Here is a 24,728-nt window from a genome sequence, read left to right on the forward strand (position 1 = left end):
TTCAAAACAGGACAAAGGCCCAAAGCAGTCAATATAACAAAGGAGTGCTATGAGATCACTCTGTGAACATCCTTGAGTACACAGCCAGAGGAGCAAAAGCTCTGAATACTTTATGTAGAAGTTTGATTTTTGTTTTTTTATTTAATTGATTTTTTTTTAATTAATTTGTAGAATTTCATTATTGAAATACCATTAACATGCCTGGACAACAAAATGTACCTTCAAAATGAAAATAGCAGCAGATAATTTATTAGTAACATCCGTACATCTGCTTTCACAGGTAGGTAAACTGATTTTTGTGGCTTAAATGTGTTGAGTTCCCAGTTTACTAAACATTTTTAAGGCGTGTCTGGCTTTGCGTCTAATTTATCGATCATCGCTGCTGGTTCTAATCTTCCAATTAGAAAAGGACAGTAACAAATTTGATCTGATTTCATGTGACTATGTGGCATATATATATATATATATATATATATATATATATATATATATATATATATATATATATATATATATACATATATACACACACACACACACACACGCAAGGTGAGTGAGAATGAGAGCAAAAGTGATTTACAGAGTAAAAACTGAAATCAGAATGAAAAAGAAAGTGGACAAATGAGTCAAATAAAGGAAAGTTATTCATTCAATAACACCACATTTAGCAGTGGACAATCTGGCCAAAAGATTATATTAAAATCTTTTGCGGTACAATTGCAGCTGACAGATTTAGCCCACTACATGATTAAGTCGTGCAAAAAGCTGTATGTGTGTGAAGCCTAACATGTCATCTTAAAGCTAAATGTCAAATTAGTACATTTCTGCATTGTGTTGTGATTTTATCTGAACAAATTCCGCCCAGAAGTGATCATTCGTATCTTCACCACATTTACAGCAGCAAAGTCACTTTATCAAACTGCTGGTTTAAAATCGACCCCCCCCCCCCACACACACACACACACAAACAAACAAACAAAAAAACCCAAACCAAAACATTCATGACATATCACTCAGCTATGTCAAAAAAGGATCATGGTTACACATCGTCATCATTTTTTCCTATCCTCCCTGCCTGTGGCTAATGTGGGTAACACTATTAGCAAGGGTGGGCTGGATCTATTTCAGTCTCTCACTAGTTTACAAGAATATGGCAAATTTTTATAAATACAGATGCGATACAGAGAGCTTTCATTTTTGCTTTTTCACGACAACATTTATCTGACAAGTGTGCTCTGTTTGTGTAGAACGTGATAAGATCACATTTCCACATGCTGAAATCTGCTGACAGGGGGTTTGATAAAAAGCTATAACTTTTTCCTTCCAAAGATACGCCTGACTCTTCACCCGTGTTCACTCATTTAGTTTCAGATCACCCACTTATATACCTATATGCTGTTTTAAGTGCATGTGTTCCCACTGAAAAGCATTGGTATATACAATATCGTCCAAAAAGTCTTGATCCAACATCACTTCTTTACATTTTCTTAGGAAAATTGAAAATATGCCCCATTTTATATTGAAATATGTGCAGACAAATGGAAATAGAGTACACAAGGCAAAAACAGAATTTGTATAGTTTCTAATGAGATTCAAAGTCAACACTCGGTATGACCAAGTACACAGCAAAGCCTGAAGCAAACGCCCCATTAGACAAGAAAAAGACTACTTAAAGACTGTTTTTAAGTAGAAGTACTGTTTTACCTCTCTTCTGACCACCTCCAAATTGAATTTAAAAAAAAAAAAAAAGTCATTACAGTAATGTACTGGACGTGTAGGTTGCCCCCCTCCCCACCTCATAAGAATGACTTCCTGACAGCCACCCTTCCACTGAGACCATTTCTAATGTGGTTTCACTAGATGAATCAAGTTTCTTGACGTTTACATCCTGTTCATCTACTTTATATAGGTTTTTAGGCCTGTCGCTCCCCCCCCCCCTCCACTTGTCCAGTTTCCTTAGTTTTATTTTAAGAACACACTGCATACCATGCTGAGATATACCAAGCTAATAGGTCTTCAGAAATTCAAGGAAAAAAAACAACAACAAAGAGTTTAGATCACTTTAAAAACATTACAAGAAAGCCTAGTACTGTATAGCGCATGACAAGTACCCGGATTTTGTACTTGTAACAGCCAATAAAGATAAACAGGCTGTTCACTGACCTTGAATGATCACCACTGTGTGTACATAGCAGTAAGACCATGAAAATATTTAAAGTAGGAGTGGAAGTCATTGTCAGTACTAACAGAGTCAGTGGATGACTCTTTTGTAGACCGATCTGGAAGTTTGTATCAGTATGATTACCTTGACAAAAAGCCAAAGGGGGGTTTCCATAAGTCGTTGGAATGGAACACAAATTAAGCTTAACAGAAAATTAAAATGGCATTGTACTGACACATTCTGTTCAGCAACAGTATTTTCACTGACACCACTTTTATGATATTTAAACAGTAAATGCAAATTGCCAAAAAAGTAAAAGCCTAGCATTAGGAGCTGAGAATCAAATATAAACTTAATAATAAACATTAACAGATGGCTGATCATTCTATTTTGAATGATCAGTGGAAAATTCATATAAATAAGTTTGCTACATGGAGGGAAGATTTAGAATTGGTAAGATTGGAAAATAGCTTACGTTATAAAAAAAAAAAAAAAAAAAATAGTGCTGTCAGTGTTAATCTCGTTAAAATTACGTTAATGCCATAACCGCACTAAAGCGGGAAATCTCCGTTAGCGAGTTATCGCGGATTGCTCCGTGTGTGGGGCTGCACGGCGTCGACACGTTAGCGTGGTTAGCTCGTTAACGCGTTGGCGCCGTCGAGCCCCGCACATGCAGCGATCCGCAATAACTCGCTAACGGTAAATGTAATTGTGTCCAGGTGCACAAAATCTGCACATCCTCCCAAAAATGTTGGGAAGATGTGCAGGTTGTAATGAGGAAGAAACATTTCTAAACGTCTGCTGGATCTAAAATCTTAGCTGTTTGGTTTATACTCAGAAAAAAAAATATATATAGTAAGAGTGAAAAGTTACTGGTGGCCTGCTAAATGCAAAAAGAATTACAGCAATGCTACAAAAGAAAACAAATAGACCAAGAAGTATTCAAAGGGCAAAACAAAATACAATCAAACCTGCCATGAGAAAAAAATGTATGTATGTTCTTAAGGTAAGCTAGAAATCTCTGGGCATGTATCGGTGACATTTATGGATTTTAGCAAAAATACCGACTTATCTGAAGAGGATACTGAAAACTGTCTGTGAACGCAAGACTGATGTATGAGTAAGGGCAGAAGAGGGAAGAGTTTGTTTTTTTAATCGGTTGTTTATGCAAGTCTTGTTCTTCTGTTTGTGGTTGTAGAAAATGAACATTCGATAAAGACATCCATCCATCTGCTTCTGCTTATCCTTTTCAGGGTCGCGGGGGGCGCTGGAGCCTATCCCAGCTGTCATAGGGCGAGAGGCGGGGTACACCCTGGACAGGTCGCCTGTCTGTCGCAGGGCTAACACACAGACCGACAACCAGTCGCACTCACGTTCACTCCCGCATTCACACCTATGCACAATTTAGATTCATCAATTAACCTATCCCCACTAGCTGCATGTCTTTGGACTGTGGGAGGAAGATGGAGTACCCAGGGAGAACCCACGCAAACACGGGGAGAACATGTAAAAACTCCACACAGAAAGACCCCAGCCTGATGATGGAATGATGGGCGGCAACAGTGCTGCCCTCAAAGTCATTGTTAGGAAAAAAGACGAACATCAGGCTAAATACATTCTACGAAAGTCAACATTCATGAGTGGGGTATTTATTTACTGCATTTTATGAATAGAGTGAAATCAGAGCCGTCCATATTATTATTACTGTGCTGCTGGAGCCTTCTGTAACATTTTTAATGCAGTAATTTGAGATAAAAATAAATAAAATCCTTTGTATATTGTGCCAAATTAGAACACTTCACGCTAGTTTATATTGTAAGACCTTGAAATAAAACAGAGAAAACCCCAACATTCAGATGACCCTCTTTAAGCAAGCACTGGGTGACAGTGGGAAAGAATTCCCTTTTAACAGGAAGAAACCTCCAGCAGAACCAGGCTCATGGTTAGTAATAACTAATAATTAAATGCAAAAAAGGTGCATAAACACATAGAGTTAAAAGAGGTTGAGTGAAGAAGAAATACTCAGTGCATCATGGGAAGCCCCCCTGCAGCCAAGCCTATTGCAGTGTAACTAGGAGAGTATTCAGGGTCACCTGATCCAGCCCTAACTCTATGCTTTAGCAAAAGGAAAAGTCTTAAGATAAGATTAATCTTACGCAGAGAGGATGTCTCGTTTCCCAAATCTAAAATGGGACCTGCTTCTACAGAAGAATAGCCCAAAAACTCAAGGCTCTGCCTCCCATTCTAGTTTTAAATACCCTAGGAACGACATGTAAACCAGCAGCCAGAGAGTGAAGTGTTCTATTGGCGTGGGGCGGTCTTTACTTTAAGATGGGGCCTGATCATCTCCGTTTACATCAAGACCTTATATGTCCAATGTGTCACTTCTTGTACACTGTATACGTGTCAAACGGAGAGGAGGTGGCAGCTTGATGACATCAAAACACAATGGAGAAATAGAGCAAACAGTGTTCCAGTTTTTCTGGTTCTGGTCTTGTTTAAAGAAGATGAAGACACACACACACACACACACACACACACACGCACGCACGCACGCACGCACACACATGTTACAGGTTTTATTGGTAGGGAAAATTCCGAAGTAGAAAAGTTAGTGCACCACTCTTTATTTAATGTCACTGCTTTTATAATTTATCAGAAAAGTAGACCATCTGTGATATGAAACTTTCAGCTGTCCACCCTTCAACCACATTTCCTGTCTGCTATGTCAATGATTCGGTTTTCTGAAAGAAGACACAGTAGGTCACAGATACTCACCCTGCATGAGAAAAGTGCTGAGAAGTTGGTCTGTGGCCACAGGTTTGATCTCAGTTCGCAGATTGACGTATCGGCCAACCACCAAAGGTGCTCTCCTGAAACCAAGGATCCTGCATAGAGGACGAAGATTACAAAACAGGACTGAAGATTATGACACTCTCGACAGACCACAGAATGTTTAAAAAAAAAAAATGACAAAGAACTCAAATAACCATGATTACAAACCTGTCCAGGTGAAAAGCAGCTACCTCCGCATTGTGTCTGTCATAGCCTGCGTATGGCTCTCCTTCGACCACATAGTCTCTGTTGTACCTGAGCGAGGGTGGAAATAAAAATAAAATAAATAATAAAACAAAAGTAAGAAGAATAAATCAATCTGTGACAGAATTTTTTTTTAATTAAGCCTGACCTCTTGGGTTTGAAGACCACTTTCTGTCCTCCGTCTAGCACCAGCAAGGCTTTGAGCTGTGTGCCCTTATAGCCCACATCTGCCCGCTCTATCCTGGCAGAGCTCAGGGAAGTAAGCACAGCAGCCAGCTCTGGAGTCTCTTCGGGGTACACCTCTCTGGGGCCCACCCATTGGCTTGCTATCTCCCATGAAGACTGGAGGGTGTTGGTAAGGCGAGCGCCCCGAGACAGTGAAAGACCAGCTTCCATCTTTGAGGGATGAGTAATAATAACACATTGCATGAGATAACATAAGATAAGATTTTAAATAATGAAACTTAGTTTATTAATACTTAAACAAGACCAGCATATTTTAAATGCTTTATAACACTGTTGGCTATGACTGTGCATCCAGTTAGTGATCCCAATGAAAGCACATTTTTTAATGTAAAAGTCAAAAGTTCCCATCCACTCATCATGGGCATGAGTGACACAATTATTTAAGTCTTTTAATGATTTCTTTGAGCTGTTCTTTTTCCAGAATTGTTTATTTCGGAATTTCTCTAATCCAAATAGGATTAAAAGTATACAGACAGACATATATATACTCAAATATATACATACACCTTGGCTAATATTTCGTTAAATGTCCCTTAGAAACTTGCACGTCAACCAGAGGCTTTTAGTAACCATCAAAAAGATTTAAGCTAACTCTTCTTGGTAGAGTTTTCATTTTATCAGGTTGGACCCGTCCACAAATTTTCAACAGGGATGAGGTAGGGATTTTGTGAAGGCCATTCCAGAAGTGTGTTCCGGAAGTTTCCAGTTCATGGCAGGCTTCCTGGGTTGTTGTTGAACATCCTCACCGATTTCCTTTCGTGCGAAGGTGACAGTTCGGGTCTTCTTTCAGATGATGGCAAAGTGGTAATACACCTGAATAACCTCTAGTTGCACATCCACCTGCAGTTGATGATCATGGAATCTCCAGAAGACCTTCCCAACTTCACAAATCCTCAATTCTTCTTCTGAGTTCCTCAGACTTTTCCAGTGTTCTGACTAGGGATGGGTATCGTTTAGGTTTTATCCGATACCGGTGCCAAACCGGTACTTTTGAAACGGTGCCGGTGCTTAAACGGTGCTCAAACCGGTGCTTAAAGAATGGAGAACACAAAATTGGTCCAAAACCCTCCCATGCTCAGCTGTTTTTTTGTAAAAAGATAACAATGTTAGCCTTTTCTGCAGCTACGGGGCATATATGGTATCACTCTTGGCTGGAAGCAGTGCTTAAACAATGGAAAAAACACAAACTTTGTCCAAAAACCTCTCATGTTTAACTGTTTTCCAACTTTTTCTTTGGTCATTTTAGCCTTTTTGGCCAGGGTGAAGGGAGTATCTGCCATCAAACAAGAGGACAGCCGCATGTAGCTATGATGATGTTTGCTAGTTCACCTTACGTGCATTAATGTAATAACGTGGTTAGCCTACTCAACGTAAATTACACACGAACAACATTAAGCTACTCACGCAGAGAAGAACGGCTGCTGCTGCCATCATCCGTCATCATTTCTGCTACACTAGCAGGGCTAGGGGCCAGGACTCTATTCTTCGGGTTTTTGGGAGATGTTGCTCCAGGTCCGATAACAGGCAACCCACCCGCAGTAGATGTGCACGGTGTGAGGTCTCGCAGCAAGCTATCAAATACGGCGCATTTCTCGGCTTTTAAAAAAAACGCTATGCGTCGCCAGGTGTTTCATCAGATTTGAGGTGTTACCTCCTTTGACAGTATCACAGTATCAGCTTAAAGCACTTGTTGCAGGCTGCTGAGTTTGCATATTTTGCTGTGAAGTACAGCCATACTTTTGACCGCTTCGTCTTGGGCATTTTTAATCTGTAGCTCTGCTCTAAAAGAACGTACGTACCTGGACCCGCCTACTATCCTCGGAAACGTAAAATGATTGGCTAGAATCTAAAGTGTATCACAGCTCAGGAAAAAAAAAAGCACCGAAATAAAGCACCGAAATGTGCGCTGCTTTTCGGTCTGGTTACTACCGTTTATGTCAGAACCGGTGCCATGATGGCACCAGACACCGGTACCCATCCCTAGTTCTGACTATTAGTCAATTCAATGAGTGCTGTCAAAAAAATCCTTTTTATGATGGCAAAGAGAAACTACCAGTCTATAGGCCTTGGCCTTGTCAAGTTAAAAGACACCGTAGAACCAGCTAATTAATTATTTAAGTGAATGTATATACACATTTCAGCCTGTACAGTGGGGCAAAAAAGTATTTAGTCAGCCACCGATTGTGCAAGTCCCCCCACTTAAAATGATGACAGAGGTCAGTAATTTGCACCAGAGGTACACTTCAACTGTGAGAGACAGAATGTGAAAAAAAAATCCATGAATTCACATGGTAGGATTTGTAAAGAATTTATTCGTAAATCAGGGTGGAAAATAAGTATTTGGTCACCTCAAACAAGGAAAATCTCTGGCTCTCACAGACCTGTAACATCTTCTGTAAGAAGCTTTTCTGTCCCCCACTCGTTACCTGTATGAATGGCACCTGTTTGAACTCATCATCTGTATAAAAGACACCTGTCCACAGCCTCAAACAGTCAGACTCCAAACTCCTCCATGGCCAAGACCAAAGAGCTTTCGAAGGACACCAGGAAAAGTATTGTAGACCTGCACCAGACTGGGAAGAGTGAATCTACAATAGGCAAGCAGCTTGGTGTGAAAAAAATCAACTGTGGGAGCAATCATCAGAAAATGGAAGACATACAAGACCACTGATAATCTCCCTCGATCTGGGGCTCCACGCAAGATCTCATCCCGTGGGGTCAAAATGATCATGAGAACGGTGAGCAAAGATCCCAGAACCACACGGGGGGACCTGGTGAATGACCTGCAGAGAGCTGGGACCAAAGTAACAAAGGTCACCATCAGTAACACACTACAACGGCAGGGAATCAAATCCCGCAGTGCCAGACGTGTTCCGCTGCTGAAGCCAGTGCATGTCCAGGCCCGTCTGAAGTTTGCCAGAGAGCACATGGATGATACAGCAGAGGATTGGGAGAATGTCATGTGGTCAGATGAAACCAAAGTAGAACTTTTTGGTATAAACTCAACTCGTCGTGTTTGGAGGAAGAAGAATACTGAGTTGCATCCCAAGAACACCATACCTACTGTGAAGCATGGGGGTGGAAACATCATGCTATGGGGCTGTTTTTCTGCCAAGGGGACAGGACGACTGATCCGTGTTAAGGACAGAATGAATGGGGCCATGTATGGTGAGATTTTGAGTCAAAACCTCCTTCCATCAGTGAGAACTTTAAAGATGAAACGAGGCTGGGTCTTCCAACATGACAATGATCCAAAACACACCGCCCGGGCAACAAAGGAGTGGCTCCGTAAGAAGCATTTGAAAGTCCTGGAGTGGCCTAGCCAGTCTCCAGACCTCAACCCCATAGAAAATCTGTGGCGGGAGTTGAAAGTCCGTGTTGCTCGGCGACAGCCCCAAAACATCACTGCTCTCGAGAAGATCTGCATGGAGGAATGGGCCAAAATACCAGCTACTGTGTGTGCAAACCTGGTAAAGACCTATAGTAAACGTTTGACCTCTGTTATTGCCAACAAAGGTTATGTTACAAAGTATTGAGTTGTATTTTTGTTATTGACCAAATACTTATTTTCCACCCTGATTTACGAATAAATTCTTTACAAATCCTACCATGTGGATTCATGGATTTTTTTTTTCACATTCTGTCTCTCACAGTTGAAGTGTACCTCTGGTGCAAATTACTGACCTCTGTCATCATTTTAGGTGGGGGAACTTGCACAATCGGTGGCTGACTAAATACTTTTTTGCCCCACTGTATGTATGCTTTCGAACTTGTGTGTGGATTTGAGCATCCAGTTCCTTTTTAAAGTCATTAAAGACGTATGGTAAACAATCACTCCATCCTGTAAAAACAACCGCTCCAAGAAAGTAGTAATATTAAAAAAATGTAAATTACCATAGCATTCATGTCTATGGTGAGTGGAAACTTCTGATCGCAACTTTAACATGAAACAGCCCACTTGCATCCTGACCTTGCGAAACGCTCTGAGGTCCCGCCGGCTAGCTGCAGTTCCTTCACCTCCATCCAGCAGGAAGATCTTGGCCAGGCCCAGCAGGAGGAGCACGGCACACAGCACCACCATGCGCTGTTTGAGCTTCATTTCCACACTGACTGGCCCTGACCTCCTCCTTGCCTGTAGTTGTGCGTCTCCCCCACAGCGAACACCCCTCACCCTTGATGCATGGCCCCTGCAGCTCAGTCACCTTCCTGCCTGCCTGCACTGTAAGACCAACTTGTCTGAAGGACGGGAGCTTTTCTGCCTTTTCCCTGGAGCTGCAGTCTAAGCAAACAGGCAGTCACCAGCAGGGAGACAGCAGGAGAACTAGGAGAGGGAGAGATGAAAGATGTACTGTCAATAATATGTGAAGAGAAAACTGATTGATTCGCTGCCTCTCTGGCTCGGTTCCCCCCAGGGCAGAGGATGACCCAGTACTGCAGCACAGTTGAAACCTGTCCAGAATGTGCAACTACATCACGATGGCAGAGTCTGGTCTGTGGAAATGTGTGCGTACATTCAAAAGTAAGCTTTGTGCCAGCAGCAAAGCTTACTTACTGTAGCTGCTGTTGCCAGCTGGGCTTTATTAAAGGTGAGGGACCAACGTTTACAACAAGGTGGTTCACATCCCTTCCTCTCCTGCACGAGGATGAGGGGATAGGGTGGTGGCGGGGTGTTGTTGTTATTGAACCTGCCTTTTCTCACTTAAGAAATGATGGACATGTCGTCCTGCTGTGGTGCAGAGGGGGTCCACTCCTGCTGCTGCTGGTGGTTGACACATTAAAGTGGCTCTGCCTTTAACGCAGAGAAGAGTTTCCTGAACCACAGTGATGTTCATCTAATCCTAAACCTTTATCTTCAGCTACACACAAACGAGGCGTTACGGATCACAGCAGTTAAATTATCCAGCTGCCACGTTCACCTGCCCGTCACTTACCTGCCTCTGTTGCTCTCGTTGTGGCTGCCGAGCCGAAGTTAATGTTACCAGGCTGTGACATAATGACAACAAACCGGCCACGAACGAGCTACATTAAAAACACCGGCTAATAAGCTCTATCGACACGGGTTTGGCCACGCAGGCATCGGCGTCTCCCATACAATTGCTCTTTCATGCAGCCACCGAGGAAACGGCTGGCGAGCACTGCCCGCATAAAAAACACCTAAAATACCAGAAAGGCACTTTTCTACCGGAGACTGCCCCCGTTATTCATTTCTGCCAGGTCACCACGGGCTCGTTCACATCCGTGACAACACAGCTAGTCGTTTAGCAAACCGCTGTACACCTTGCTGTGCGTGTTAGCTAAAGCAGCCCGCTAGTAGCACACAGTACGTCGTCTGTTGTGTTTACTGGGCACAGACCGAGCAGACTTACCTTATGCTCATACGCCGTTCACTGTAGATTACGTATCACACAGCTGTCCTTTCAGTCTTTCAAAACGAAAGTTGGTGTTAGTAAATTGGCTAGGTGCTAGAAGTCGCGGTGATTTCTCTTTTTTTTTTTTAACCCCCCTCGGAAGCTCCCTTTCCTCCGCCCTTTTCTTCGATTCCTTCTGTGCCCTGCCGTGTCCACTTCCGAAACACTTCCTCCGTCTGCATGACAGCCAGGTAGCCACCAGGCGGCAGTGTTGCCCTGTAGGGCCCGCCCCCAGAAACTGAAACACCGTGTGTGTGCATGGGTGTTGCATATGCATAAGTAAAATGCAGATTGGCTCCTTGTATATTATTAATAACGGATAAAGATTTGTGTGGGATCAAACCTATGAGTGGAACACGACCTTTTGCTGACTTCTGAAGTGGGAGATCACACAAAAGGTTTGGGAACCACTAAAAGAAAGTCCCCAAACCTTTTTTTTTGGAGATGTGAACTAATGTTATTATAGATTGACACCATTCTTAAAAGCTATAGGGGGCATTTGTCAGGGGACCGAGTTAAGATTTTGAGAACAGTTTGGGGTCCGTATTTCAATTAGAAACTGATGAGGAAAATAGATTTGGCAGGGTACTGACAACAGCCTGCCTTTGCTTTGATGAAAATCTGAAGAAAAATATCTGTTATACAGCCATTAAAAGCTCATAGGTTTAGTGACTCCTGGTCACCTCTCCCCCCCCTTGAGCAGGTGCTTTTGTTTGACTCGCTCTCATTCTCATTTTCCATCTTGGAAAATACCTCCCTCGTGTTACTGACGGCAACATTTCTCTATATCTCTTGCATGTGTGATAAACAGGAAGACGTACAAACGGTCGCAGGTATTCAGATACCTAAAATCACAAGCAATAATGGAAAACAAATATAACACTTCATGAAAGTAGCTGAGTCAAGCCTTTTGGCACAACTTCAGCCTGCTTGCAAGGTGCAAGGGGGAGAGGCGAAACTCTCAAGGAGCCAAAACTCAACGGCAACATCCTGGATGAAGACCACAGACAAATGTGTTGCACAAGCAATAAAAGTTGCTCTTCATGCCACAAGTGTTGCAGACTTTTTGACCTTTAAAGACAGCTGACTAACGGACGCATTTAGCCCCCAGTACCTGTAAACGTATGACGCAACACCTCCACATTCTTATTGTTTGAGCAAAAACTTTATTTTTATTATGAAAGTTGTTTTTTCTTTTCTTGGAAGACAGACCACATAAAAAAAGAGATTATTTTAAATCATTTTATTGGAATAATTAGGAGGCCTGAGAAGTAAAAAAACAAAACAACCCCCCCTCCCCAAACATTTAAACTGTACCCAACAGACAAAACACCTTTAACTGTTAAAAGTACAAACAAAATAGTTAATACTTTATGTATGACTAACACCTCAGTGCGTTATTAGTAATGCAAAGCCAACATCTATAGTGTAGTGGATCTGACTGTAACCTAACGATGATTAAGAAAGTGTAATAAGAATAAAAAATAACCAACACAGAGTAACTGGAGTGCTCTGATTTTGTTTTTCGATATTTTGTTAGACTTAAAAATCTAGATTGCTTTAAAAAATATATGTTGGCATCACTACTACGAAGAAGCCATACTACTAGACATTGTGCTCATCACCAGTCCCAGATTTTTTTTACTTTATTTTTTTAAAAAGGAGAAGGGAGGAGTGGGTGGAATTGTCAAATAGCACTGTGACATGTAATACGACCAAGACTCACATTCACCTGCACAAATCTGTGCTTCATTTCACAGTCACACACAACCTTCAACAGAACGACGAGCATAAAATTGATGTGAAGTTTAAAAAAAAACAAACCAAAAAGTGTTTATTGTTACTCAGTCACTAGGCAGCACATCACTCAGAGAGGTCATAGCACTGGCCACAGACACGATGCAGGCAGAGACGAGACACACACAGAGCTAGGTAAAGGGTGAAGGTAATTTATACATCACCCCCATCAGCTTTGACGACTTAAAATGCAGGCTGCCGTCGTTTCCATCCTCGGTAAATGCTGAATGAATGCCTGGCTGGTGCACGTGAGGCACCGGTTCACATTGAATACACTTCTCCAGCCAACCGAAAGAATAAACATCCTCCCATCGAACCCTCCATCTCGACAACGAGACCATTAAAAAGACAGATCTAGAATGAGCTTTGCCCGGAACAGTTAATGCAGGGCAAGTTGTGCATGTGCAGACAGTATGGTCAGTTTTAAGGAAACAACACAAGCTCGTAATGCAGACACAAAAATGTTCAAGCGTGGCATCAAATTTCTTCATAAAAACCAAAAAAAGATTATCTTAAAGGGAGAGTGGCTATATTACACTCTCCAAAAACAGAAGTAGTAGTGGTTGATCTTGAAATCCAACTCTAAATTAAACACCTGTTTCCATTACTTTGACCATATGCTGAAAAGAGGGAAAAAAAAAAAAAAAAAAAAAACAACAACCAAAAAACATGTAAACTCAGATTACAGTGAGGAAAACCACACATAAGAAAAAAAATGCCTGACATAATTTGGGTTGCTCTCAAAGAGATTATTGTACCCAGATTAATTAACAAAACAAAACAAAACAAAAACATTCTCTATTCCGATGTCCACAGTAACATTTGTCTTTTTCTTCCACCGTTCTCATCTAACATCAGATAAAGCTAATACAAAGAAAGGAAACATTTGATGGGGTCGCTGACCATCAAGACGAGCTTTGTTTAACATCTATGCATTTTCTCCTTTTGCACAGACCACAGCTTTAATTCTTCCATAGTTGCACAAACTTATTTGACGCACTGCAAATGACATACTGTCTGAATATGTCAGTTAAGACAGAGTAACCAGCATCTTTCTACAAACACAGGTAAATCGTCTCTCAGCCACCCATCCTGTGTCTCACATTTCATCCATTTCATTCACAGACCTCTTTTTGTCCCTTTGGCCAACCAGCAGTACTCAAACATCAGTTAGCCTCCACAGTAAGTCACTCTGGGATTTTGTTGCTTCACAAAGTCTCTCCTCAGCGCGTAGCTCCAGCAACAGCGGACACAGATGAGTTCCACTTCCTCTCTCCTTGTGAGTCACCTTTTCTTCAGAATTTCGGCACAGCACAACTCAGTATGGAGCCATTGCATGAACTGGAAGTTAGCCACACACGATTAGGTAGCTGGTTAACCCCACTGCTCAGCAGTGATGGCAGCCTCAAGGGATTGCCTAATCTGGCTTGAATTACAATGTTATTATAAAAATAGAGACGTATGCACAGGCACACATATGCGCACACATACTTTAAGTCACCGTCACATTACACAGGCCTGTTTTTGGCTCCCTCATTCATTCTTCCACAGGTTTATCCGCTACAACGTCTCCTTTAACAAAAACAACTGAAACTCAATGAACCTGACACAAGCCTGGAGAAGAAGAAAAACCCATTAGAAAGCCGTTAGTATGGAACGTGTCCACCCCATTATCCTTTATCAACAGCCCGAAACCTTCTCTGAGTTTAACACGCCCCACTAATAGATGGGACAACGGTAGGCTTCCTATTAAATAGAGTATGTGCAGTGAAGGGATTGTGAAACTGGGCATAGGATTGTGTAAACATACAGTGTAAACAGCTATTAAAAAGGAAAAATTTGATGTTTGACTATTACTGAGCAAAAAAGCACCTCACTGTTGTGTACACCACCATCACTCATGTTTTTGCAAAAACCGCAAAAGTCAGCCTGTGGCATACTGACATATACGGGATGTACAGCGGAAAATGTAAATCCCCGGTTTTTCCCAACTGAAACATACCAGTAGCTGCACGTAATTGCACTGCAGCTCTGTCTTTCATTTTATAAAGCAGTAGAAAAACGTGGTTGCAATGTCGCTTTGTACTACTTATAACCTCGGTGCTTATGCCATTTCCAAAAATTCTGAAGCTGGGCTTGGATACGAAGATGAGGGTCAAAAATAGAAAAACTAAAATTCACATGTACTTAAAAAAATATTCAAAATAAATGCAAAAAAAGACATTCAAATGTAACAGAAACAAAATGTTGCTGTGCAATCATCTACTACATGGTAATACTGTGAACTGCACTGTCCAGCCCAAAAGAAGGAAAAAAACAAAAACAAAAACAAAAAAACACAGAAAAGAACAAAACATAATAAACAAAGATTTAAAATAGACTCTGTATGGCTCCAGGTAGCTTTGAGTGTCTACTCTAAACCAGAGGAGATAAAATCATGTATCACAAGTTTCTGTTGCTCTCTTTCTTTGACTCTTTCACAGTTTCGAGTCTTTAGTGTTTTTGTGTATGCTTGTGTCTGGTGGACAAACCATCGCCTTTCTGGGCGGATGTCAGGTGGCAGCGAGCAGACAGCACTGGAGGAAAAAGAGCAACTCTCATCTACCCGACCGTGAACGCGTCTTAGCTTAGATTCTGGGATTATCGTACCTCTGTGGAAAACAGACAAGACTCCTCTGATTAAAGTGAACCTCCCACTCAGCGCAGTTATACCACCGCATACTGAACAGTAATAAAAACTAGACACATTCAGGAAGTGTAGGAATTGTTTCTGCTGGAATTGATTGCGAATAAGAGCCCTTACGTTTGCAACGATGCAATCAAATATGTTTGTTTGTGTGTGTATGTGTGCACATGGTAAATATAAATAACCATGTGACTTCGAGCCACAATGCAAGTGATTGAAGTGACCAACAATTTAAAGTGTGAAACAAGTAAGTAAAAATAAGTCTAAAGTCCGGTGAGTTAGTCTGACAAAGTGTGTTTGTTTGTGTGATCGCGTATCCACCTGAATAAAAAGATGGAAAACTTGCTTTCAAGCATGGGGGGTGGATAGTTCACCCAGTGAAAAGGAGGTGGGGGGGGGGGGGGGGGGGGGGGTCTGTCCTCCCCCCAAAAGACAACAACAACAACAAAAAAAACCAAAACAAAACCTGTCAGTCTGTCAGCAAGGAGAAGTCAAATGGCTCCAGTGAAGGTGCTGAACAGAAGACACCAAAAGCAAACGGGAGACATGAGCAGTGGTGCAGGTCCTTGTTCAGTAGTTAATAAATCCAAAACAGTCATTTTCATCCACACGGATTCGCATTCACTGTCAAATACAAACACACACACACACAGGGTACTCTGGTTAAGGCAGTGGTGGCAGGTGAGGCTGCAGTGAGGCCAGGGCAAAGAATCGGAGAATCGGTGGTCAGGGTTGATGGCAGTGAAAGCTCCCATTACTGAGTCAGCACTCCTTCCCCATCATCCTCGTCTGTCTCCTCATCCCTCTCTCCTTTGCTCAGCCGCACTTCTAAAAGTCACTCAAATGACATCAGATTGGCTGGCACCTGTGAAAAAAAGTCAGATTTTACAAAATGCACCTGTTAATCAGCCTCATGAATGTCTGTGTGTGCATATTCGTGTCTTCATACCTGTTGCCTATTGCTCTGACAGGCAGCACTCAGATGTTTGTACCAGAGCAAAGCATTCATTCTGTTCCCTGCCTGGTACTTGTAGGTGTTACCTAGGAAATGGAAACAAACAGAGTGAGGTGCCAGGTCTTGTAACCACCTGCTCTCTCAACAAGCTGGAAAGATGACTAAAAGCCTCACTTGACTTTGGTCTGCCCGATAAATTCAAAGCAAAGTCATGTGAAAAAATCTATGACAAAGTCAGATGATTTGTGTGTGTAAATGCACATAATTAACACCTGTGTATGAACATTAAGGATGTCAAGTATGACTAATCTGCAGGGCTTAAAGTGACAGGTTATAGCAAAAACAAATAATAAACATTTTTCCTCCACCCTTTAGAGATATGTACTAATCTGGATAATTTGGATGTCAACTGCTCGATTTTGCATAATGGCTTTGGAAAATTACTTCCTTCTCTTGAATATAATGAAGCTGGATGGCACTTGACTTACATGCACAAAAGATACATCTAAAAAACTCTGCAGGTAAGTGCACTCTCAGAAATGTACAAACCTTTCTGTAAGCACTTTCAAGTGTTTAGTGCATGCAACTTTTCATGTGGGACTATTTTCTTCCAAACTACAAAACACGCTGAAAGCTTAACAGATGCAGCTCAGTCAACAAGCTGGACGGATGTAGTTTGGAAGAAAGAAAATGAGGACTGCGAGGTGAATGCCTGTGTAAATGAATTGTCCCCTTTAGCTCACAGAGAGCCTCGCTGTTCAGCAACATTGTGGACACCACCCACATGTTTGCGTGCATTGGTGCAAAATTTTGATCAAAATGACTGAAGAAAAGAAAAATTGTTACCACCTGAATTTCACAATGAGATTATGACATTTCTTATCTTAGCTTTGGATATGTTGGCAGGACATCTTGTATTCAATATGGTTAAGCAACTGTCATTACTGTATGAGTGTTATCTGATTATTTAGATTCCTTCAAGTTAAATTTATAGTCATTCACTGCATGAAAGTGAGCAAGAATAACAGATAAAGACTCAGAAAGAAGAACTAGGCCCCTCATGAAAACGACAATAAAATTGACAAAAACAAACAGCTTAACAAATTTTGGTCTGGTTTTTCGCCTTCTGTATGGTGAGCATGAAGAGATGCCAAAAATAATAACTGACAAGCTTCAGCTTCAATTTAAACCTCCTGACCCACTTTACAATTTTAATGCATCCTTTTCACACACGGACTGTTCCTTGTATTAATCATTTCCTCTTTGCTTTCTCCCTCTCACGTGTTCAAGTCTCACCATGCTCAGAGTCGGTCAGCAAGAAGACGTCAGGGTGCTCAGGATCGTCAGCCATCATAGCCATCAGACCGACCACACACACGATCTTGCTGGACGTGGACTTGAACTGGTAAGAAGCAAAGCCAAAACATAATCAACCTTCTCTGTTTACACGCGGAAGAATTATTAACACAAGCATTGTGTGTATGTGTGTGAACTCCCAGCATTGCATTTGCACTCCACAAGGTTCTCATTAGCCTGAGTGACACACAGGACTGCGAGTGATGTCACTGGCCTCATTATTCAATGAGTGCTACCATCTGTCCGTCTGTACCCCCGCTGCACCACGGTCCAAAAAAACTTCCTTGCACACTCAAACTCACACTCCCTGCATTTCCTTCTGCTTCTCTGCCTCTTTTGAACTTCTGTAAAGTTTCAGTGAATGCTCTCAACCAACTGATGCTATACACCAAAACAAACACACACTCACACACCCCAAGCCTACTTGTTTTTGAATAATGTCGTGTCGACATGACATGAAAAATTTACAGCTCTTTGTTTTCGTTTCCCTTTTCCCCTCCCTGTGCATACCAAGTACAAAGCACATGAAAAAGAATCATTAAGTGTTTTTTTCAGACTTTCAGACTAAAGTTTTTAAGACTGAGTAAGTAATGGCTATCATATGTCGTCTCCTTATAAAACAGAGTGTTTTGGGGTCGTTTGCTACGCCGACTCACTTCTATCAACACCTGCAGTTCGTACAGTGGACATCTAAGACGTTTGGACGTCTCAGTGTCGTTACATTACGTTCCATCTGTTGTCCTCACCTGCTCGAAGAAAACACCACCTCTATAGCACCTGTTGCAAAAACGCTGCCCATGCATGCGTCACCAGAGTGTTAAAGAGTGTGTATGTGTGTGCGCTTGTGTGTCTTACATGTTTTCTCTCAGTGGCCTTCAAGGATTTGGCAGGGTAGTAGTAGAGTTGGGTTCCACACAGAGCAACCCAGTATTTGGTCCAAGATGCCACCTAGAGGCACAAATTGAAATCTGATCACACACTCTGATTCAACCGCATTAAGTCAATGAAAAACTACATAGAGTGACACTAACATGGTAACAGACTCTATATTAAAGCCACAGGCACGAAAGCAAATGACACTTATCATCTTTTACAATGTAATCTGATGCTTGCCATTCACACGGACTTAAACTAAGAAGCTAAAAAACTCTTATAAACTAATCACACCTCCAAAATGGCAACAACCTCTGCTAGCTGGACAATACACAGGAATGGCTCAAGAAAAACGATACAGAGCCAAAGGCACTGACCCAACCAAGTCTCCAGATCCCAAATACTGGGAATGGACATTAGACTCGTGGAAATCTGTTTGGCCCAAGAGGTTACGATTTTAGACTTTTGGGTCCAGCTGTTAAGCTTTTTCTGAGATGCGGAGAAGGGGGAATGGATGGCATTTCCATGTGTGGTTCCCACTGTGAAGAACCGATGAGCAGCTTTGATGGTGTTGATAGGTGGGTTGGGGGCTTTTCTGGTGAGTCAAAACATACCTTTGGGCTTTGTAAGGGTTACATTCACCCACGAATGCCAAACTGGGATGAGATGGACTACAAAAGGAAAAGCAGCTGACAAGTGCTCAGCATATGTGGGAACTCCTTGAACAAGCATTTCAGGTGATGACCTCATGACGCTGGTAAAGATGTTGCCAATATTGTGCAACGCTGTTATCAAAGCTAACAGAACCTTAAAATATAAAACATATTTGAATAAAAAAAAAAAAAAAAATCCTTTCTTGTGCTTGTGAAAGACTCAACATGCAATCTAAGGAGCTTGTTCTGCAAACTACAAAAAGACTTAAAATTAATAGAAACGAAATAAGGAGAAAACGCATGAAAGAAAATGGGATCAAGTGAAGCCATTAATTAACACGGCAGGTGTGGAGCGCCAGACTTTAAACCATCATCACTACGTATGACAGTCTTTAGTTATTTTAAGTTCATATAAAGCTCCACATTTATTTCCAGCAGAAACATAAGGGGGTAATCTTAGTGTCACAGGGTCGGGAGGGTGAGGTTAATGAGAAAACATGTGGAACAGACAGAGAAAGATATTCTGCAGGTTAAGAAGCCTCTGAGGTCCCATCTGTGATTGACAGTATATATGTCCCATGTGCTCCTGCTTAGGAGTACATGAAGGTATGGGCAGCACATGAAGGCACGTGCGCGTCTGCTTATCTAGACAAATGTGTGAGTGTGTATTCTCACAGTTGGTTTCTTGCCCTCCTTGAGCACAGTCTTTCGCCTTAACACTCCTTGCACTGTGACTGCTCCAGGGTACAAGTGAACTGCAAGTTCCTCTGACTCAGCTGAGCTGCAATGGGACAAAGACAAACATTACCCCTTAAATATAAAAACATGCATACAAGAAAAAGAACATGCATATTTCCATGCACACCATATAGATTTAGAGATAAACTAATAGTACAGCCAGATGCAATCTGCAAAGCTACCTTTACCCCTGCTTTCTGCCTAAGTAGCCCCCATTTTGTTTTGACAAAAATGAATTTCAAAGATATAAATCTCAACACTGCTATCACAAAAAAGAAGAGCAAAGACGGGAAAAGCGGTGTGCAGATTGTGTCTGTCTGGAGGATCAGAGTAGGAAGCTCAGTGCAGGAGTGTAGCGAAGCCTGGTTTTTTTTTTTTTTTGGGGGGGGGGGGGGGGGGGGGGGGGGACAGAGAGAGAGAGAATCCCTAACCGCAAGAGATGCCTAATATGCAATGTCCATGACAACTGGACGTTAATGCTCCTGAATAGTCTGCTTCTCTTGACTATAGGAATGAGGATTTAACAGTTTCTTTCCAGCGACAGCACTGTGACTTTGGAAATTTGCTTTTACCTCCAAGCTGTGAAATACTTTGGAAACTAATCACAAAAAGAAGTCTATTTTGACTATAATCTCAGGATCTGGAAAGATGATATCTGAAGCATATGATAATATAGATTTTTTTAAAGGTTTTAATAAGGTGCAGTAAGATTCATCCTCAGATTTCTTGTCTGTTAAGTCAACGCTTGTAGCTTTAGCTGGCTGACGTGCAGACTCCAATACCTTGACTTCAACCTCAATAAGTCTGAGAATGAGACAGGCATGCAAGAAATTCGAGAAGGCAGCAAAAGATAAAGAACCATAAGAATCCTTTTCCCTTCACCAGATATGTGATTTCACCAGCACATACACTCTTATTTCAAACTACAAGATTACCCCAGCAGTACACACACTAAGCACCAGCACACAGCAGCCCCTGGCAGGGACTCAAGGGTGGAAAGTGAGGGCAAGAGAGGCTTTGGCTCAGATCAAGTTTGTTCCGGTCGAGATGGGTGTACCTGCTGGGCCTCAAGACGCCTTTGTAGGGGATGCGGGCCACACGGGTCACTGGGCCCAGAGAGTGATAGAACCGAGTCCTGTTCAGAATAGCATAAGATAGGATAGGACAAAATAGGGGGCACGGGATACTGTTAAGGCTGTGTGGCTCTCTTTTTCCCCCCACTGTTTTTTTTTTTTTTTGCCTTATTTAAATAGCATGGATTAGGGAAAGATGAGGAGCAGTTATTTGGTTAGAGGAGTTATCGATGGATGTGTTTTTTGGGTTACTCAAAACTTTAAAAAAAAGGAACAGTGCTTTAAAAGAGGTTAAGATGATTTTCAAGCAAGTAGATTCTTCAGCTGAGCATTTTTTCCTCATAGTTTTGCTCCAGACACAGGTTGGCACGGGGGCTGCTAGACTTAAATGTTAAAGCAGTTAATACATTTCAGGCTGCTGGAGAAGCAGAAGCACCTTTACATCTTTGCTAAAGGCAAAGCGCAGCAGTGGACGGATGAGGCATGACTGCCATGGCTGCAAGGCTAAAAGCATGGCGCGTGTGAGAGGGTTTCAATGGCAGATCGTTTTGCATAAATGTGCCTTGAAGCCAGAGCTTTAAAATTTAGATGATCACATCCAGGCTGGGGATTTTTTTTTTCCCTTCAATCTGATTTTTGCATGTGGTTATGATGAAAAAACAGTGAAGACATAGATGCATTAGCTTTACCTCTCAAAAGCTGGCCAAGACATCTCTTCGCTGAGCTCCGAGCCCTCACTGCTCCCTGTATACATATAAAAAACATCATAAAAACATCCACTGAACATAAAAACTCTACTTCATAACTGTAGAGGTTTAAGTTTTACCAAGTGAAATGCCACTGGACAGAGTCGAGCTCTCTGCTTGTCCCCTGGTAGGACTGTGGCTTTCCATCACGCTGTCATCCAACAGATGGCGAGAGCCAGCATTGGGAAATGTAGCACTTTTAAACTCTACTGTATTTGTCTTATGGATAAAGCTGTGGAGACACAACAAAGCAGACAGAGTAGCACCAGTGTGTATGTGTGTGTGTGTATATTTTTTAAACTATAGGACATACATATGAAAATTATTTCTTATAAAAGATTAACAATAGAAACTGACTTGTAGCCCAGACTGTGGCACTTCCTGTGTCCGTAGGGCAGAAGGTTCCTGGGGGATGGAGGTGTTGCTGGGACTTTGGTTCCGTCTGGTGCTACCGCACATTTACGTCCACAGAGAGGAGATGCTGACGCTTCCTGACCTGTAAACAGAGTAAAACCACAACAGAAGAATAGAGATGTCATGTTTATGGTGTGTACAGAAAAAAAAACAAGTTAATTCTTTATTATTCTTATTATTTTAAAGAACTTTTAAATTCCACTTTAAGTGAAAAATGTAGGACATTGAAATGCACAGTGACATCGAAAACAATCTTTGCGAATAAAGACATTAATGACAGTATAACAGGATCAATCAATTAAAACATGTTACTTTTTAACAACATTGGACAAATGTGTCATTTAATTTGAAAATAAAACAAAAACTATAATTTTTGTTATAACTGATATACTAATGTGCAAATTTGAAACTACTTGGACATTCAGTTCAGATTAAGTGAGACTAAACTCACCGACAAGATCCTCTTTGGAGGCGTTGGCTCGTGGTGTGCTGGTGCCTGGCTCAATCTTCTGTGACAATCTAAAGAAAAAAAATGCAGCATAAATCAATTGAAAAAAATCAATTTCAGTACCCTACAATACTCTTCTGTAAATTCATCATGATGAAAAGAAACAAGCAAGCAGTACAATTAACAGCAAAAACATCTCTCTTTATCACCTTGGCAAGAAATCATAACTATAATGCAAAAGCTTTGTTTGTTTGCTTCTTACTTGTAATTGTCATCCTCCACAAACTTCTGCAACTCCTCAATATACCTGACTGAGTTGAGATACTTCTGTATATGAGGCAACACTGGTATATCTGAGAAAGAGAAGATACAGGCAGACATGAAATTAAAAACACATGTGTACATGTGAGCCTGTGTAACACAAGCTGCCAGCATACTTTACGTTGGCTAGAATAAGGGTCTGGAAAAAGGATAACATTAGTACTTTAAACCAAACACAGCTCCAGAGCAGCAGCCGCCTGAGTGTAGCTAGGAAATAGCTGTGTCTTAGTTTTAAGTACTTAAATGACCAACACCTATTTGAAACATCTGCATATTTTTAAAGAACATGAAAAACAACCGTTTTCCAGTAAGCTGTGGTTGTGTGCTGGAGGACTTTTAAACCCACTCTATGTAGAATCTTCCTCGAAGGGTATTAGCCAATTTTAAGCAAATATTTGTACTAATTCAAATGACTCACTTCCTGCTCCACTTTTAGTGAATAACAGTTTGAATAAAGCCTTATGGTGGGATTTTTGGTGCTGCAAATGTGCCGGTCCACATACGAGTTTCTGGTTGGACAGGGTTTTCACCTATCCCAGACACGCTCGGGGATGGGAATTCAGACTGCGTATCGCTTAAAGTTGATGACGTAAGCGTGTGCCGAATGTTAATTGGTTGAAAAGAGGGCTGGAGAGAGGGAACAATCAGTTTCACTTCAGCTCTTCGTACGTTATAACTTTTGTGCTTTCTGCGGCTGGCTGATGGACCAACAACAGCACAAGCAAGAGTGGCATGTACCAGACACTTTGTACACTGCCTCCATCTGACAACGGTGCCCTCTGCAGGCAGACGAACAGTCACCGGATGGGACAAACCCTACCCATGCCGGACAAGTCTTGCTTTATTTATCCAACGCTGGTTTTTGATGCAACCACCCCAAATGTAACCACAGTGAAAAACAATCTGCAAACATACACATAAATATACATACTACACCAGCATAGGCATGTATCTGTTGAAGTCTCACCGTAGGTACAGGATCTCTGCAGGTCCGATATGATTCTGAGAATGTTATTCATCAGGTTTGATCTCTGTTCGTTCTCCAGTATGCTGCCCGTGGAGGGGTAGGCTGAATCTATATATGTCAGATCAGAAAGGTACATTCCTAAAAAGGGAGGAAAAAGCAGATAGAAAGAGATGTCTGTTAAATTAAGAGAATCAGAGCACAACTCCCTCATGCACTCATCCTTCAGCGATCCAAGAGCCCCCTGCAAGCCAAACGAGGACAGCGTCCATCTGTTGGAGGTGTTATTTTAACCCTCAGTGGAGAACACAGGGAGTTTTCCTGACCGAACGCAGAGCTCAGCTCATTAGAAAGCAAACATGTAGACACAAACAAGGCTGGACACTGCAACAGAGCCAGATTTCCTTGGGTGCATGATGCAAGTGTCATGCAGCTGTGGGGTTCTTGGAGTCACATTCAGCTGGTAATTGCACACTGCTTGTTTGATATGGCAAAAACAGACAGGAATAAAAACCCTGCAAAACCTAATTTGCATATACTTTGCTCAAGCTTCAAAAATACTTTTTCCCTCTGATTTTTTTTCCCCAGTGGATCTGAACAAGTGCTCCGAGTAGATCTTCTCTTTAGCCTTTCCAAATCATGGCCATCTCTCTCCCACCAAACTCTCAGTGCCTATTTCTGGCTGAGATTCTTACTCTCATTAAATAAATATTAACATTAAAAGACAAACCCAGAAGCAGCTTGCCATCAATCTGAAGAGAGTTATTAACAAGTTGAACTGATGGTGCGCATTTCCTTACAGTCCCCTCTTCTTTTCATTTTTCTTGCAGAATGTTTTTTTTTTTGGACA

General features: G+C 41.6%; 2 protein-coding genes across 4 annotated transcripts in view; both read right to left on the reverse strand.

Annotated features, from left to right (window-relative positions):
* The window catches only part of fam20b (FAM20B glycosaminoglycan xylosylkinase), a 46,627-nt gene extending 35,621 nt beyond the window's left edge, over window positions 1-11,006 (reverse strand). Inside the window, exons 1-5 of one of the 2 annotated variants that reach the window (XM_080877323.1) lie at window positions 10,813-11,006; window positions 9,417-9,767; window positions 5,349-5,596; window positions 5,165-5,251; window positions 4,940-5,049 (exon numbers count right to left, since the gene is read on the reverse strand). In XM_080877323.1, the coding sequence (XP_080733449.1) occupies window positions 4,940-5,049; window positions 5,165-5,251; window positions 5,349-5,596; window positions 9,417-9,545 (574 nt within the window). In that variant the 5' untranslated portion in view covers window positions 9,546-9,767; window positions 10,813-11,006. Of the gene's footprint in view, window positions 1-4,939; window positions 5,050-5,164; window positions 5,252-5,348; window positions 5,597-9,340; window positions 9,768-10,812 lie in introns of those variants that run through there. The other variant, XM_080877324.1, reaches the window with a different exon arrangement.
* A 1,081-nt stretch (window positions 11,007-12,087) lies between these two features.
* ralgps2 (Ral GEF with PH domain and SH3 binding motif 2) overlaps window positions 12,088-24,728 on the reverse strand; it is a 75,874-nt gene continuing 63,233 nt past the window's right edge. The window contains exons 10-21 of one of the 2 annotated variants that reach the window (XM_080878395.1): window positions 23,882-24,019; window positions 22,856-22,946; window positions 22,597-22,664; window positions 22,089-22,227; window positions 21,812-21,963; window positions 21,675-21,729; window positions 20,970-21,047; window positions 19,850-19,955; window positions 18,504-18,596; window positions 17,589-17,694; window positions 16,287-16,378; window positions 12,088-16,202 (exon numbers count right to left, since the gene is read on the reverse strand). In XM_080878395.1, the coding sequence (XP_080734521.1) occupies window positions 16,173-16,202; window positions 16,287-16,378; window positions 17,589-17,694; window positions 18,504-18,596; window positions 19,850-19,955; window positions 20,970-21,047; window positions 21,675-21,729; window positions 21,812-21,963; window positions 22,089-22,227; window positions 22,597-22,664; window positions 22,856-22,946; window positions 23,882-24,019 (1,148 nt within the window). In that variant the 3' untranslated portion in view covers window positions 12,088-16,172. The remainder of the gene's footprint in view (window positions 16,203-16,286; window positions 16,379-17,588; window positions 17,695-18,503; window positions 18,597-19,849; window positions 19,956-20,969; window positions 21,048-21,674; window positions 21,730-21,811; window positions 21,964-22,088; window positions 22,228-22,596; window positions 22,665-22,855; window positions 22,947-23,881; window positions 24,020-24,728) is intronic. The other variant, XM_080878396.1, reaches the window with a different exon arrangement.

The sequence above is a fragment of the Rhamphochromis sp. 'chilingali' genome (assembly GCF_963969265.1).
Source record: "Rhamphochromis sp. 'chilingali' genome assembly, chromosome: 3".
Classification (NCBI taxonomy): domain Eukaryota; kingdom Metazoa; phylum Chordata; class Actinopteri; order Cichliformes; family Cichlidae; genus Rhamphochromis; species Rhamphochromis sp. 'chilingali'.